This window comes from Anomaloglossus baeobatrachus, chromosome 3 (assembly GCF_048569485.1).
Source record: "Anomaloglossus baeobatrachus isolate aAnoBae1 chromosome 3, aAnoBae1.hap1, whole genome shotgun sequence".
Classification (NCBI taxonomy): Eukaryota; Metazoa; Chordata; class Amphibia; order Anura; family Aromobatidae; genus Anomaloglossus; species Anomaloglossus baeobatrachus.
The window spans coordinates 248,905,110-248,921,111 of record NC_134355.1 but is presented as its reverse complement, the minus strand read 5'-3'; the positions used below and the strand labels follow the sequence as shown (position 1 = coordinate 248,921,111).

At 42.1% G+C, this 16,002-nt stretch overlaps 1 protein-coding gene across 2 annotated transcripts in view; it reads left to right on the top strand.

The window, feature by feature from the left end:
* Nucleotides 1-7,866, top strand: part of GINM1 (glycosylated integral membrane protein 1) — a 60,249-nt gene extending 52,383 nt beyond the window's left edge. For both annotated transcript variants that reach the window (XM_075338232.1, XM_075338231.1), the window contains exons 7-8: nucleotides 2,520-2,683; nucleotides 6,738-7,866. In XM_075338232.1, the coding sequence (XP_075194347.1) occupies nucleotides 2,520-2,683; nucleotides 6,738-6,846 (273 nt within the window). In that variant the 3' untranslated portion in view covers nucleotides 6,847-7,866. The remainder of the gene's footprint in view (nucleotides 1-2,519; nucleotides 2,684-6,737) is intronic.
* Nucleotides 7,867-16,002: the final 8,136 nt, after the last annotated feature.

Genomic DNA, 16,002 nt, shown 5'->3' with positions numbered 1-16,002 from the left:
TTCTTTCTATTTGTCCCTGCTGTGTATTGTGTAATGGATGTGTCTGACTGTACAGGGACATCGTCCGATCGTACCACCACATCTGGGCAGGAAAGGAAGTAAAAAAAAAGTATATGGACATACGAGATAGCAGCTGATTCTTCCTTTGAAGTAAAACTTTAAAAAAAAACAAAAAAAACAGGCAGGGAAATGCTTTACCTCACAAAATGATTCATCTATGACCCCGTGCTGTAATGTCTGTTTACTCTTGTTTATCCTCCCCTGCCCAGGAGCTATGGTATGATCAGACCATAGACCTGTACGGTTATCCATTACACAGTACATAGCAGGGGCACATATATAAGATTTAAAAAAAATGTTCCTGTGCTGAGAAATTATTATTCCAGGATCTATTAATTAATATGAACTTCAAAATGAACTTTGTTCTTGTGAACACCCTTACTCCAATTAGGATTTGATTACCCTCAAATTAAAGCGGAGTCTCCACTGTAAGCCCATATTGATTATATAACTGTATCTTGAATATGAATATGCCAAAACCTGTCACTGTCCAAATATTTCTGTATATATGTATAATGTGTGTGATATATACTGAACAAAATGATAAACGCAATACTTCTATTATTGCTCCCAGTTTTCATGAACTGTACTCAGACGTTTTCTATATACACAAGAGGTCTTTTTCTCTCAAATATTGTTCAAAAATTTGTCTAAATCTGTGTTAGTGAATGATGAGCGAGTTTCGAAATGCTCGGATTCACGATACTCATAACGAGTACTGTCAAAACTCATGTATTCATTACGAATAGTGTGTGCAATGCAAGTCAATGGGGAAAAACTCGCAAATTTTATTACTATTTGTGTGACTAGCGAATAGTATGGCATTTGGGTTACTCGTTACTTTGCGAGTTTTCCCCATTGACTTACATTGCACACACTATTCGGAATGAATACGCGAGTATTAGACAGCACTCGTTATGAGTATCGCGAATCCGAGTATTTCAAAATTCACTCATCATTATTAGTGAGCACTTCTCCTTTGCTAAGATAATTCATCCACCTGACAGCTGTTGTATATCAAGATGCCATTTAGACAGCATGATTATTGTATAGGTGCACCTTAGGATGTATGTATATAACTGTTTGAATATTTACTGACGTACCAAGATGGCCATCACATGGGCCTTCTGCAGACCTCCAGTTGGCATTTTAACCCACGGGTGTATCAGCGTACTGTCAACTAATCCATTTAAGTGCAACTGTTGGAAATTGACTAAATGATTAATGGCTTGGGTCCGATCTGTTGGAGACAGCCGTCGTCAACTGTATGTGGAATGAGCCTGCTCCACATTTGCCGACCTCAGTACTTAATGTACAGTTCCGTAACTTTGCACTAAAGGGTTAAAAAGTGATATTTTAGGAATTGAATACATTTTTATTCTCTACTCCCTTCTGAAAATAAAAATATACCTTGATCTCCATCTTTTCCAGATTACAGTGCTGCTGCAGTCTTTCTCTAGAGCAGGGGTGGGGAACCTCTGGCCCGCAGGACGTTTATGGCCCATGATGACTTTTTCTGGGGCCCCTGGGCATATTCCAGGAACCGCTGTGCTCGAGCGCAACTACGCTTTTGCCAGCTGCTGGCCCTTTAAATCCCACTGCATCATGCGAGAAAGTGCACGCACTCTCGCCTGTGGGTAAATGCTAGAACGTATGGGTTCCTTCAAGGACCTGACTGCAGCCCGTACATTCTAGGCTCAACCCTGGCCTGTGCTAACGTGCTCAGGGCTTACCTTGTGGGCAGGGTAAGCAGTGCGCTGCGCTCCTGTCACAGAAGGAGAGATCCGGCAGATTTACCAGCCTCCCTGATGTACATGCCTCCCAGACCTGTGCTGTGTGACTCCTACTCCCTCCCCCCCGTACTGCGAATCTGCTATCCATCGCTGTACCCAAAGTGCTGCGTACCGCCTCAGTGCTGTGTAACCCCCACTGCTGTCCGTGCCACCAGCCCCTCCTGGGATGTCCGCGCGCCCCCAGCCCCTCCTGGGATGTCCGCGCGCCCCCAGCCCCTCCTGGGATGTTCGCGCACCCCCAGCCCCTCCTGGGATGTCCGCACGCCCCCAACCTCTCCTGGGATGTCCGCGCACCCCCAGCCCCTCCTAGGATGTCCGCACGCCCCCAGCCTCTCCTGGGATGTCCGCGCCCCCCCAGCCCATCCTGGGATGTGTACTCCCAGTGTCTCCAGCCCGAGACAAACCTGGAAAAGCGGCAGAGTGGCAGCTGCTTTTCTCATATATGATTATGGAAAAAAAACAGTTCTTGAGCTCCAAAAATAATTACACACCCAAGTTTTATGTATTTATTTTTTTAAGCAGTAAAACAAAATATACATTTTGGTATTTCTGTATTCATATTGAACTGAAAGCTCAAGTGACGAGAGGAATTATCCCACAATGAGAATGAAAATAGAGTAGATTTGTTTGAGAATTTTATTTCTCTTTTTGCTGTTTTCATTACAGGTAATGTGCGAGTTTGCAGATGAACTGAGAGACAAGTTGTGCCTTATCTGGTCCAGGCTGTATCCTATTATGGTTGACATTGCACAAGTTCTTATTGTTGGAGTGATAGGAGCAGCCGTTGTGCTTGAATTTCTTAAGATATTTTATCCATTGAAAGAACCAAAGTAAGCAACCAATTTCCACAAAAAATTACCCCTCCCTTTTTTTTTACTAGTTTCTAGGCAAAAAAAAAAATAAACCGAATTGTAAATATAAGTAAAAAAAATCATTAAGAATAGGGCTGTTAATACTATAAGAGGATATGCAAATAATATGGTAATACTGCTATTGGTAAAAAGTCACTGCTGTGTTGCGACATCTAGCGGCACTTCATTGCTCCGCTAATCTATATGCATACACATTATAAGCATGTGTGGCACAGAGGAATTGGTGAGAAGCTTTGCCATCCAAAGATGCAGCGAGCTGTTATTGAGAAATAGGGGCACACAAACCAAAGGGTTTTATATAATCTTTTTAAATGGGCCCTATCAGGGGCATACATACATACATGCACACCCAGAGTTTGGTTTACCAACAGTGCCTGCCCCACAGTTTCGCCCCACATATATATCATATTTTCCCATGTTTTTTGGATTATAAGACGCATTTTTCCTCCTAAACATTTGGGAGGAAAATAAAGGGTGTGTCTTATAGCCCGAATATAGCTTACCGGGAGGTGGTGGAAGAGGCAGGTGCTGTGCTGTGGGCTGTTGGTGCTGGCGGATGGGGACTGTTGTGCTGGGGGGTCAGTGAGGCAGGGGCCATCCTTAGGTCAGCGGTGCGGGTTCAGATAATGGCACCCGGAGTTGGCGGAGCTCTCGGATCAAGATCTCATCTGCGCACGCTCCACTTCCACCCCAGCAGCTGACTTAAGGAAAATGGCGCCCGGAAGTGGTGCGTGCGTAGATGAGATCTCGGCTTCTCATTGAGCCGATAGCTCAATCTGTGCATTCGCCGACTCTGGGCTCCATTTCTTTGAAACCCGCACCGCCTACCTAAGGATGGCTCCTGCCTCACCTCACCGACAGCAGCCCCCAGCACAGCAGCTCACAGTAGTTTCTGGATCTTGCCTGCCTCAAGCCACCCGCGGCAAGCATCTTGGACCCCGGCCACGCCATTGCCCTGCTCCACCACCGTCCCTGCCTCTTGTGACACCGCTCCACCACTGCCACCCCCTTCCCCTCCAGTAAGACAACACCAGATTATAAGATGGGCCATCTTTTTTTTTTTTTTTTTTTTTTTTTTCCTTCCTGTAAATTTGGGGTGCACCTTATAAACTTGGAGAGCTTTTACAGCTTTGACTATGGCTCTGTGATTTCTATGTACGCTACTGGTTACTGTTATTTCATCAAGATTTTCATGTATCAGTAGTTTAAGCAGAGAAATCTTTTTTTCCCACTTACAAGTGACTTGTCACCCTCCCATTCCCCAACTGATTTTACCATCCACTCTAAAAATCAGCTCAAATCCTTCTTGGGCAAGTAAAAATAAATAATAAAAGTAGGATGGACTTTGACTGGAGGCACAATGAGGTGTCAAGTTATAGAGCCTATTACTCTCAATGGGAAGAAGGCGAGGAGCACTGAGAACTTAGGCAGACATGGGCAGATCGAGCTGCAGCTTTCAACAGATGTATTTCACTTCAGTGCTGGAATCACAGCCACGCAGCTCAGTACTACTGTATGTCTTCAATACTGCTACTTTTATCTGTGTGCAGCAGAGAAAGTAGAGCGTACTGTGTATGCAAGAAATCATAGTAGCTAATCTCCAATAGGTCTGATATATCAGAAAATTATTGATAGAGCCTGTAGAGGGAAACTTGTGAAAAATTCGGGATACATCATACGTCATAATGGCCAGTAATTTAATTAATGCTCTTCTGAACACACATATAACCTATTCTGAAGTTACCAGAAACAACACTGTAAAGGCATATCCAGTTTCCATACTAGGCAAAGGGAATGTGTCATCATGAAAATACAGTAGATTGTAAACTGCAGGCAGGGGAGCGGAGTAGGTGAGATTCAGTATAACCTGTGACTTAATCCTCTGCTCTATATTGGATATTTGACAGCTTTCTTTGAGTCCGCACATAGAGGTAAGCTGCCAGTCACTGATAGGACCATTTATTGGGCCACAAATTCAACAAAGAGCAAATGTTTAAATGGTAAAACACAGGTTATACCATATCCCTTCTTCCAAAACCATATATCTGCCCTGCTCTCTAAAATGATGTATGTAGATTGGACTGCATTTCATGGTAACAAGGCGCTTCAGTGAACCCTTGGCATGGCCTATGTCTCCAATCTGCTGGTACCTTACATTGATTGACTTGTGTCTGAGGCCCAAAGCGAATGCTGTTTTTCTGCCTGCGCACTGACACTGGATAATCGTGGTGACGCGCTCACACAGGCAGTGCGGTTTACGCTCTGGGTCCCGCACTCAAGGAGCCAGACATCAAAGCGCGCCCGCAGCTATTGTGTTCACGCCTGCCCTGACACTATGAACGGCTGCCACAATCTGTGGCCTCTGCCTGTAAAGCCTTTCCCTTTTTGGAGGTTGCTTTGCCATTGCCTCAGAAGTGCAGCTATTGTCACTTTGATATGCACCAAAGCAGATGAAATTGATTCACAATAGATATGTGCTTCCTAAATGGCCAAATGGATATCCTTAAAGATTAGAGAGCCAGCTGCTCTAACCCCTTTAAACCACTTTTTGAGGCTTATAGATTGTTGAATCGCCATAAAATTAGTTTTAAACTGTCCCACCAATATAATAATTAGTGAGCGACTAGCCTTGGGGCATTAATTTCCCCAGAGTTCTCCTCCCAGTAATCATGTTCTCATGCCTCTGTGGGAGTGAGTGACATAACTTGTAAGAGCGATGTCTAAGAACATGCACAGGATTTTCAATCTCCTTGGCAAAATGCAGTGGAGCTATGTATCACTGAGGCTATGTGCATACCTTGCCATTTTGTCCCTACAAAGATGCAGCGTTTTTGGCGGCTAAAAATGCATGCATTTTTACCGCATTTTTGGTTGCGTTGTGCTGCGTTTTTGATCACTGCGTTTTCCTGCGTTTTTCCAATGAATTGTATGGGTGGAAAAACGCAGGAAAAAAATTGACATGCTCATTTATTTTTTTCCAGCTCAAAAACGCAGCCAAACAAAACTGCACTGTGCGGACAACAAAAATGAAATCTCATAGGCGGGGTCAGGTCAGGTCACTGTCAATCAGTGGCGGGGTCAGGTTATAAAGAGCACAACAACATGGAGGGCCACCTGGTGGCAGGTTTACTAGTCCTCTAGTGATCTCATGCACTAATTTTATTGAAACTCTATTAGGCCTCTGTCACACGTCCCTGAAAAACACGCACGTTTTTCACGGACGTGTCAGAGGTGCAGATTGCCCTTGATGTGCTGTGTGTATGGCACACGTGTGTTCTCCATGTGTTATCCGTGATAACACACGGAGAATGGGAACTTTGTACTCACCTGTCCCTGGCGTTGCTGTCCGTGGTGCTGATCTTCGGTCTCCGCTCCTGCCGACTCCCCGCTGCTGCTGCTTCCGGCCGCAGTGAAGTGAATATTAAACGAGCATAATGAGCAGCGGTCGGCAGCAAGTGACAGCAGCGGCAGAGACAGGAGGGCTGGAGAAGGTGAGTAAAGGTTTTTTTTTTTTTTTTTTAAAAGACACATGTCTTTTCTCCGGCGCGTGCGTTCCGTGTGACATCCGTGATGCCAGAGAAAAACTGACATGTCGGTGTATGGAGCACACGGGCACACATAAGTATGGAACGGACACACGTTCCGTGCAAAACTACTTACGTGTGTCCAAAACCATAGGAATACATATGTCAACGTTTGCCTGTGTCTCCGGTACGTGAGAAAAATATCCATACACGTACCGGAGGCACGAACGTGTGACAGAGGCTTTAAGCAGCTCAGTAAGTGACACATCGCTGGAATCCGGGTCTCTGTCTCTACAGATGGGGTGGCAAAGATATGGTGACAGATTCCCTTTAATGTATCCACTAATACCTCTGTTTGAATTAAAAAAAAAATGTATTGTGACTCAGACTGCAGAGATGCAAAGATAAGGGAAAAAAAAACTGCATTCTAATGAAGTAAACGTGCCCATAACGTGTTTTTAATTATTCTTCTCATTTATTTTGTACAGGTGGACTCTGCAAGCCAGTGACTTCAAGGACGCCCCTCTATATGTTCCTTTATTACTAAGCAGCAGCGATACAAAGGAGGCACCCCAAGACACAGGAAACGTCTCCTGAATGTGAATTCTCCAGTTTTCGTCAGGGTTCAATGTTTACGATTGGATTTCCTGCATCCAACTGTGATTTTTAAGCTTGCGGCTTAAAAGCCTTTTCAATGATTGTAGGAGCAGCTCATGAGAGACTGATATACTGTACACCTAGAAGGACACGTGGGAAAACAGACTCTAATTGCCATGGTTGACCGTGGCCTCTAAACACTACAAAGGCATCTGACTCTGCAGTGCACTCGCTTGTGTGAAAGCTTAAAAGGACATTTTTCAACAAAGGTTGATGGTTTCACAACAAATTTGTGTCCCTTGAACCTGTTAGTCTTATCTAACCATAAATATAGTTGTTTAAAATATTCTATTTTACAAAATGTTTCATTTATATTCCGGATAAAGCATCTCATTTATGAAAAGGTTGTATTTATAAGTTTTAATTAAAAAACCTCAGATTTCATTATTTCCGCACATAATTTTGAGGAATTTTAGGGTATTTAAAATAGGTTAACATTACATCAAGTGCTTTTTAAGCCATGGATTTTTAAAACTGGAAAATTAGTATTGGTGTGATGTCCAGACAATAGCTTTAATTAAATTAGCGGTTCTTTGGGATCCAGGTTTTATTGACACAAGCATATTTTTTGTTTAATATTTTATTAATCTTTTGGACCTGCATCTATTTCTTGATCGATTTTCACGAAGCAGTTTATGTGGCATAGTTGAGGGTATCTGCATATTCTCATATATCAGGACAATGCTATATCATCAAGCCAATAATGTAAGTTGTATTGTAAAGTAGCCACCTCCAAATATTGGTGTCCCCATTCCTCAGGAACATGTAATGACAGGCCATATTCCAGTTTTTCATCGTAAGTTAAATATGGCAAACCATGAAACTGTTTATCTAAATTAAAAGCTAAATAACCAAACTGATTTGTTTTTGCTTTTACACAATGCACTTAATCATTTTACGGTGTCAAGCAAACTTATACGGTGAATATCCTTAATAAAGAGGTTTGTATATACAAGTGAATCTGTTTCCGACTACTTTTTCTCAGTTTGTACAATACGCTGTAGAAGAATATGTTATTGATGTGGAAGACAGAACAACCTTTTGGGAGAAATATTGGGACAGCATTTTTACAACAATGCCCTTGAAGATTAAGGCGGGCTTTGCACACTACGACATCGCAGCTGCGATGTCGGTGGGGTCAAATCGAAAGTGACACACATCCGGCGTCGCAGTCGATATCGTAGTGTGCAAATCCTTTTTGATAAGATTAACGAGCGCAAAAGCGTCGTTATCGTATCATCGGTGTAGGGTCCGACATTTCCATAATGCCGGTGCAGCGACAGGTACGATGTAGTTCCTCGTTCCTGCGGCAGCACACATCGCTGAGTATGAAGCCTCTCCTACCTGCGTCCCGGCTGCAATGTGGAAGGAAGAAGGTGGGCGGGATGTTTACATCCTGCTCATACCCACCCCTCGGCTGCTATTGGCCGCCTGCCGTGTGATGCCGCACGACCCGCCCCCTTAGGAAGGAGACAGGTCGCCGGCCAGAGCGACGTCGCAAGGCAGGTGAGTGCATGTGAAGCCGGCGTAGCGATAATGTTCGCTACTGCAGCTATCACAAGATATTGCTACGGGGGCGGGGACTATCGCACTCGACATCGCAGCATCGGCTTGCGATGTCGCAGCGTGCAAAGTACCCCTTAGGGCTCATGCGCACGTTGCATAATTGTATGCATTTACGCTGCGTATAGCACTGCAGCGTAAATGCATGCATCCTCCATCCCCAGCACAATCTATGAAGACTGTGCATGACATGTGCGCACGTTGCTTTTATGAACGCAGCAATTTGGGTGCTAAAATTTTGACCCAAATCCGTGCGTTCATAAAAGCAGCATGTCAATAATTTGTACATTCTGAATGCAGCTCCCACTCTGTCTATGGTGGGGACATCATCCCAAGCGCATAAAATTGGCCTTTTTTTAATAGAAAAACTGCATCCATTATGCAGTGTTTCTGCAGAGATTTGAAGTGCACATGTGCTGTCAAATTGCTGCAGAATATTCAGCAGGTATGTGCACATTAGCCCTTAAAGGAATCTGTCAACAGTTTTTTGCTACATAATCTGGGTTAAAACGCAGATGCTTCTCTTTAAGCTCAGTGCTGTTTACTTGTAATGATTGTTTTAGCACCAGGAGATAATCAGTGCTCCGAGTCCAACACACCCCTCCTCTGATGAGCAGCTCACTGTCCATAGACAATGTACGTAGATACCAAGCTTCAAAAATGGCCATGTAAGTATAAAGGGGAAAGTTCCCCAACCAGAAAGCTCCGCTATAAATACTGAACAAATTCAGGCAAAAACAGATTTCCTAAGGAAAGGAACCAAAACTTGGAATAAAAGTAATATATTTTGATATCATAATAAAATATATAGAATAAAAAAAGTACAGCAATAATATGCAATAAGGGACCTGAGGAAATGTGCAAAAATGTGTTCTGCCAGACCCTCAAGTATAACACCATCCAAACTGAAGAACAAGCTCCATCAGATCTCCATGACGCATGAATACAAGGTGAGTATTAATAAAGTGACAAGTGACTATACACAAAATACAATGTTATGTATATAAGTTAGAAAGTGTTAAATGTAGTAGCAAAAAAACCTCACTAATCACCAATAAATCATACAGAACCTTGTAGACTAACGTTATAACCACGAGGTGGCAGCATTGCTCTCTATTAATGTGGTTCTCAATGAAAGCTGTACTACACAGTGCATACACAACCATTAAGGTTATGATCAACAAAACCTGCACAGCCTTGTGGGTTATACGATCAGGAGAAATACAACGTAGGTGCTGGCAGAGAAGTATGTAATCCTCAGATCCCTCCACACCTTAAAATATATAGAATAAAATGTTTTCAGAGGGCTCTGAAGATTACATACTACTCTGCTAGCACTTAAGTTCTATTTCTCCTAACCATGTATTACTAACCTATTGATGATATACATATTGTATAATCCACAATGCTGTGCACATATTCTCTATCATAATCTGAATGGTTGTGTATGCACTGTGTAGTACGGCTCTCATTGAGAGCCACGTTAATAGAGAGCAATGCTGCCACCTTGTGGTTATAACATGTTAGTGTAGTTTACAAGGTTCTGTATGATTTATTGGTGATTATTAGTGAGGTTTTTTTGATATTACATTTAACACTTTCTAACTTATATACATAACATTGTATTTTGTGTATAGTCACTTGTCACTTTATTAATACCTTGTATTCATGTGTCATGGAGATCTGATGGAGCTTGTGCTTCAGTTTGGATGGTGTTATACTTGACGGTCTGGCAGAACACATTTTTGCACATTTCCTCAAGTCCCTTATTGCTGTACTTTTTTATACTATATATTTTAATATTATATCAATACAATTTTATTTGTAGTCAAAGTTTTTGTTCCTTTCCTTATGGGATCTATTATCTCTTATTTTTGTTCAGTATTGTACATGGAGAGCCTGGTGTGGAGAAGGTTAGCTTTTTCAGCCCTGATTGTGTTCTAACTGCTTCACCCAGTAAACTAAGTGATACATTGTTGGAGTCTGGGTTTCATTCTTACGTTATGGGCCTCTTAGGTGAGGTACCAAAAACCTGCTGACAGATTCCCTTTAATAGGCAGAAGAATTTGCAGGAAAGGGTAAGAAATCACCATGACAGAGGGCAGTCAATGTAGATGGCTAAAAGGGGAGAGAGACACATTGGAAATGTAGATAACTGCAGCAGTTGGCAATATTGGTGGGTTTCATGAGGCCATGAAGTCGCCTTGTTTAAGTAACATAACCAGTAACTGCAGAGATTCCATCTAGAACCTTTTAATGCTCAATTTAATGTGTCAAGAACCATTTCAGGTCATCTTAGAAACTGAAAAGATTCAAAGAAAACCATTGGAAACGCTAGAAGATCCCTAAACCCTGGGGGATCCATAAACCCTGGGGATAGAGAGCATGAATAGCTTAGAAAAATTAAACCAATATGCAACACTGTGAGTAATCTCCATACCCACTTGAAGGGGATGTGTTGCACTACCATCCATTCCGTGTGTGTCTGCACTCGTTCATCAGGTGAAATTTTATTTAGCGCAGCACAAAAAAACCAAAAACATTCTTGGCGGTGGCGCCATCCACCGTAAACAGTACCTGCACTGTCAAGAACTATGGCAGCATATTCACTCTGAGCATCTAGTATAGCTCGGTCAGTGCACATCATTTTCTTTAATCTGCCTGTGTATACAGGCATTTAAATAATCGCTGATAAGTGAAGGTTTGCCCTATTTGTGGTCATATCGTGCCACCTGTTGGCTCCTAAATTTAAGAGTCCGTTTGCATGGACCAAGGAACAAGCCTGCCAGGGAGGCATGGGCCTGAAGAAAGTTCTTCAATAGAAAGAATATTTGGTGCTCTCAGTTCTTTGAGGAAAGAAGTCACAAAAATGGCAAAATCTTTGTTGACATGCAGTGGATCATTCCGAGGGAGAAAAAAAAAACAAACTTATACCACTGGTGGCTTTACAGTTTTCTCATCAGAACAGTTTGCCATTAGAGATAAGGAAAGCTGTAGAAGCATTTTGGTGGCAGAGTCCACCTCCCAAAAGTTAGCTGTTGCCCTATTAAAATTTTCTGACTACAGAAAGGCATTGCAGACAGGAATTGTGAGGCACGCACTACTAGATCCAATACAGCTGTTCTTGCAGAGACTCATTGCTGAAGCATTAGCCTACATGCGCACGCTGCGGAATTTTCTGCACACAAACTGCAACCAAAACTGCACCTTGTCACAGAGAGCCTGGAAATGTCAAAACAAACGCTTGTGATGATGATGATGCATTTTTGTTGCTTTTTTTGGTGCTTTTTTTGTTGCGTTTTTGTCAATTCTGACTGCAAGTGTTTGTCAGTATAGAAAGTGTGACAAAACTGCAACAAAAAAAGCAAGAGGAATGAATATGCTGCATTTTTTTTGTCAGAGGTTTGAGAGAAACTGCACAGAAAAAAAATGCAACATGCGCACAGCAAATCTGAGTTCTCATAGACTTTGCTTGGAAGTCAAAAGTCAGAACTTGCTGACAACAAAACTGCACCAAAAAAAAGCGACAAAAAAGCAACAAACACTGCAGCGTGCGCATATAGTCTTATGGCCCAAACCATTCAGGCCAGTGCAAGTGAATGACATTTAGGCCCTAAGGCCAATTTAAACATTTTAAACTGGTTTAAAAAAAAAAAATCACACCCAACCCCTAATTCTCCATCCAAAAATAAATTACAAAATAGTATTATAAAAGCATATATTAATAAAAAAAAAACCCAGCAATTATCTTTTTTTTAATTGCTGCACTAAGCTATGAAAATATTTCATTTATCCCAAGTGATACCATTAAAACCATTGCTTGGCACACAAAAAAACCCGAGCCCTTCTACAGCTCCACTTACAGACAAGAAAAGTTATGGAATTTTTTATTTTTTCAGAATTTTTTTTAAGCCACTAAAATAATTCCAATAATAATACTTTACAAGTTTGAAATCCTGTGAATATGGGAGTTATGGGGGCCTTTAAGAAATGGACAGCAGCATTTGATTGGAACCTGATTATTGTATTTGTCCATACTATATATACCCCTATTCACTTGTAAAGTGCCATGGAATAAATAACTTATGTAATATAAAAAAGGGAGAAACCTCTTAACCTGCAGATATGGTGACCCTGAACTGTGGTGAGGTTGCTGATGCCGCCTCTCTTCAGAGGTGCTGGGTCTGCCTAAATGCAGCATGACCCAGAATTGCCTGTCAGCAAAGGCTATGGAGTGACAGAACGATGCTCCATAGGTTTTGTTTGTCTCTTCAGTTTTATTCTTGATGGAGCATTTCTCCCTAAACAAATTTGGTGCATCTTATGCCAATGTTACCTTGATTAGGACTGGGATGCAGAATGCCAGTTTTAATGAATCAAACCCAAAGTATCTGCAAAAGAAAAGACAAAACTAGGAATAAACCGCTTCTGTCTTCTCAGGGTCCCCAAATATATGCCTGCAATACACAGCAATGGCATGAAGTAAATTAAGAAGGCAATACAGGGTGTATTCATTTTTGACTGGGCTTACTTGACTCTGCTGATTCCAATTACCTATGTGCAGTACAGAAGACAGTATTTATCACTATGGCACGCTCCCTAAGGTCATCATATCATTGTGAAGTGCTCTACACTCTTGATAATAGTAGGGGATGGTAGGTGGAGGGGGTTTCTGAAGCTAGAGGGGACATTGGGGCCGTGCATAAAGCAGAGTGTGGGACACTTGGCAGACTGCTGAAGACTGCAGGGCAGAGGCCCAAATCCAGACCTGTCCTACTGTATCTGACGGTTGGGACTTATGAAGTTTTTATACAATTTAAATTTCTTAACAAAAACAATGTTATTTTGAAAAGTTACCTGAAATTGCAGTTATACTTTAATGTATCTATAATTTCCAGCTTAAGGCTTCACTTCCCAGAAGATTATATGACAGGCATGGGGGGCCTTCAGCTGGCTCCTGTCTGTCATAGTAAACCATCTGCTCCCCGCAATTGCGTTACGGCTCGATCAGTGCCCAAACTAATGTCACTACGTACCCAATTCTGTATCAAGCTGTGTAATCATTGGATATGAAATACTCATAATACTATTTAAAGCATCTCCACATGCATTTTGTTGTGCAGTTTCTGCCTTCTATATTCAATAGTTCTACAGAGCTCAGTGGTTGACCCCAAAAGGAACTTGCACCCGAAACAAGCTTCACTAATTTCACAGGGTGTGCTGCCTACTCATTTAATTACCCTACTTCATGCACAGCCTTTAGTCCATATTTCCAGACTCTAAGATGGCTAATAGATGTGTATGCAGCAGCTAAGACTAAATATATTATTTAGGATGCTTTATCTTTAGGCCCGCTCATTAATGTTAGAGATGTCATCTACAGCCAGAAAATTAATATTTAAGACTTATGAACATCCTGAAACCAAAATAATTGTGATGGAATTTTTAGACATGGCATCATGCCCATGTAATGTAAACCGTGTTAACAATACATAATGTAGACTGGAAGATATGCAACGTACTCCGCTGGCTATGTAGCTAATGTGCTGGGAAAACATGATACAGTGTGGTCAAGAATTATAATTTGAGAACAAAAAATGCATCCTGTGCAAGGTCCCTGCAATTTGATCCATCTAATGGTTGAACATGGATATATTTGGAAGACCTTATTGCTTGCATTCACTGTCATATTAAAAAACATTAATTCATAAGAATACACGGCACTTTACATTACTGGGAATTAGAGATGAGCGAAGTCAAAGTTTGGTGTTCGTACCAAACACAGACTTGACAAACAAAAATATAATTTGGGTTCGGAGTTTGGGTGATTTACTTATGCAAACCATTCACGTGAGCATCGCTGTGCTTGGGTACGCTCAGTGCTCAGCCCTCAGCCCAGTGTGAGCCGCTTGTAGTGTTTGAACTGCTCGCATAAGGCGTAACAATGTTATCAGATGTAGTGTCCACAAAAAAAAAAATCCTGCCCACCCTCCCCCGGTAGAGTTCTTTTTATGGCTGGCTGCATGTGGGGTGGAAACCTGACCTGTTTAATTGTGACTTTCACTGGGGTTCAGGTCAAGTCCAGCGGCACTTTTCAAAAGGTTCACTATGATACACGCTGTGTGCGTATCTTGGGCATGACATTTACTGCACCTTTGGCGATTTTTGAGGCAGTACCCAAGGCCTTTCACCCATACTCCCCTGATGATTGATCCCAAGAAACGCGTTGGGAGTGAGTGTTTCTGACAGACATGTGGAGTTTCATTCTGTGGCATTCCTGTGGGATCTGAAGAGCTGATTGACAGCTCCCCTAGGAGACCTAAGTACTTTGATACAGTCGCCCTGCCATCTCTTCAGGATCTGGTAAGAACGTTCCCTATAGGGGATCCAATGAGAAATACGTTTTCCCTGATCCTTATGAAGCAGTCTTGAGACACTATTGCTTGTCATTGTGGTCTCTAGTATTTGGCAACAAGAAGGTATGTGTCTCTGTTTGTTGTTCTGATCATCCCTTGGGTAATCTGTAGGAGGCTCCCTATTTCTTCTGAAGGTTGCCATCTTGGATTCCTATTACCAAGGTTGATCTGATTTGGGCTCGTCTAGATATGCCCTGATATAGCACTGGTATATACTGTGTGCTGTTTTGCTCTTACTCACTTGTGAGCTGCTGCTCATTTTTATATGTATATTTATTAAACGTTATATTTTAGGTCTTGTTTATCCTATTGTTCACTGCTCCTCTTGGATTCAGCTATTTACACTCAAGTCCAGGATCCAAACCGAACTTTATCTAAAGTCCAGCTGAACAAGTCGAATTGAACATCCATGGGTCCGCTCATCTCTACTGGAGATAGAAACTATTGAAACATACAAAAGCCATTTGCTATCACTTGAGAAGACTGTTGAAATTACCTTTTATAATTGGGATGCTCTAAGGCACGGGTGGGGAACCTTTTTTTTGGTGGGGGTCATTTGGATATTTCATCTGACCTTCAGGGGCTGCACAAAATTATGAACTTGAAAATTACCCTGCTATATTTGGTCAGCAATTAACTCACCCTGCTGTGGTGGCTAAAACTGCTTCTCTTCGGTGCGGCTGTGATGTTAAGGGGTATTGATCATGTTGCTTCTCACAACAACTTTTCCATGTTTTCATTAGTCTATAGCGCAGTCAACTCGTTGTGGTAAGTTTTGTAAAGCATATACATCAAATAGGAGATGATGGGACTGCTGTACATACATCGGATATGAGATGCTGAGACTGCTGTTTATACATCACATAGGAGACACTGAGACTGCTGTATATATCTCATTGGAGACACTGGGGCATCTATACGTCACAAGAGATGCTGTGGCATATACATCACTGTTAGGGGGTTGGAGAGTGCTAAAGCATATACATCACTGGGAAATGCTGGGGACACATGCATCACTGGGAGGCTGGGGCACATACATCACTAGGGAGGTTGGGGCACATGCATCACTGGGAGGCTGGGACACATACATCACTAGGGAGGTTGGGGCACAAACATA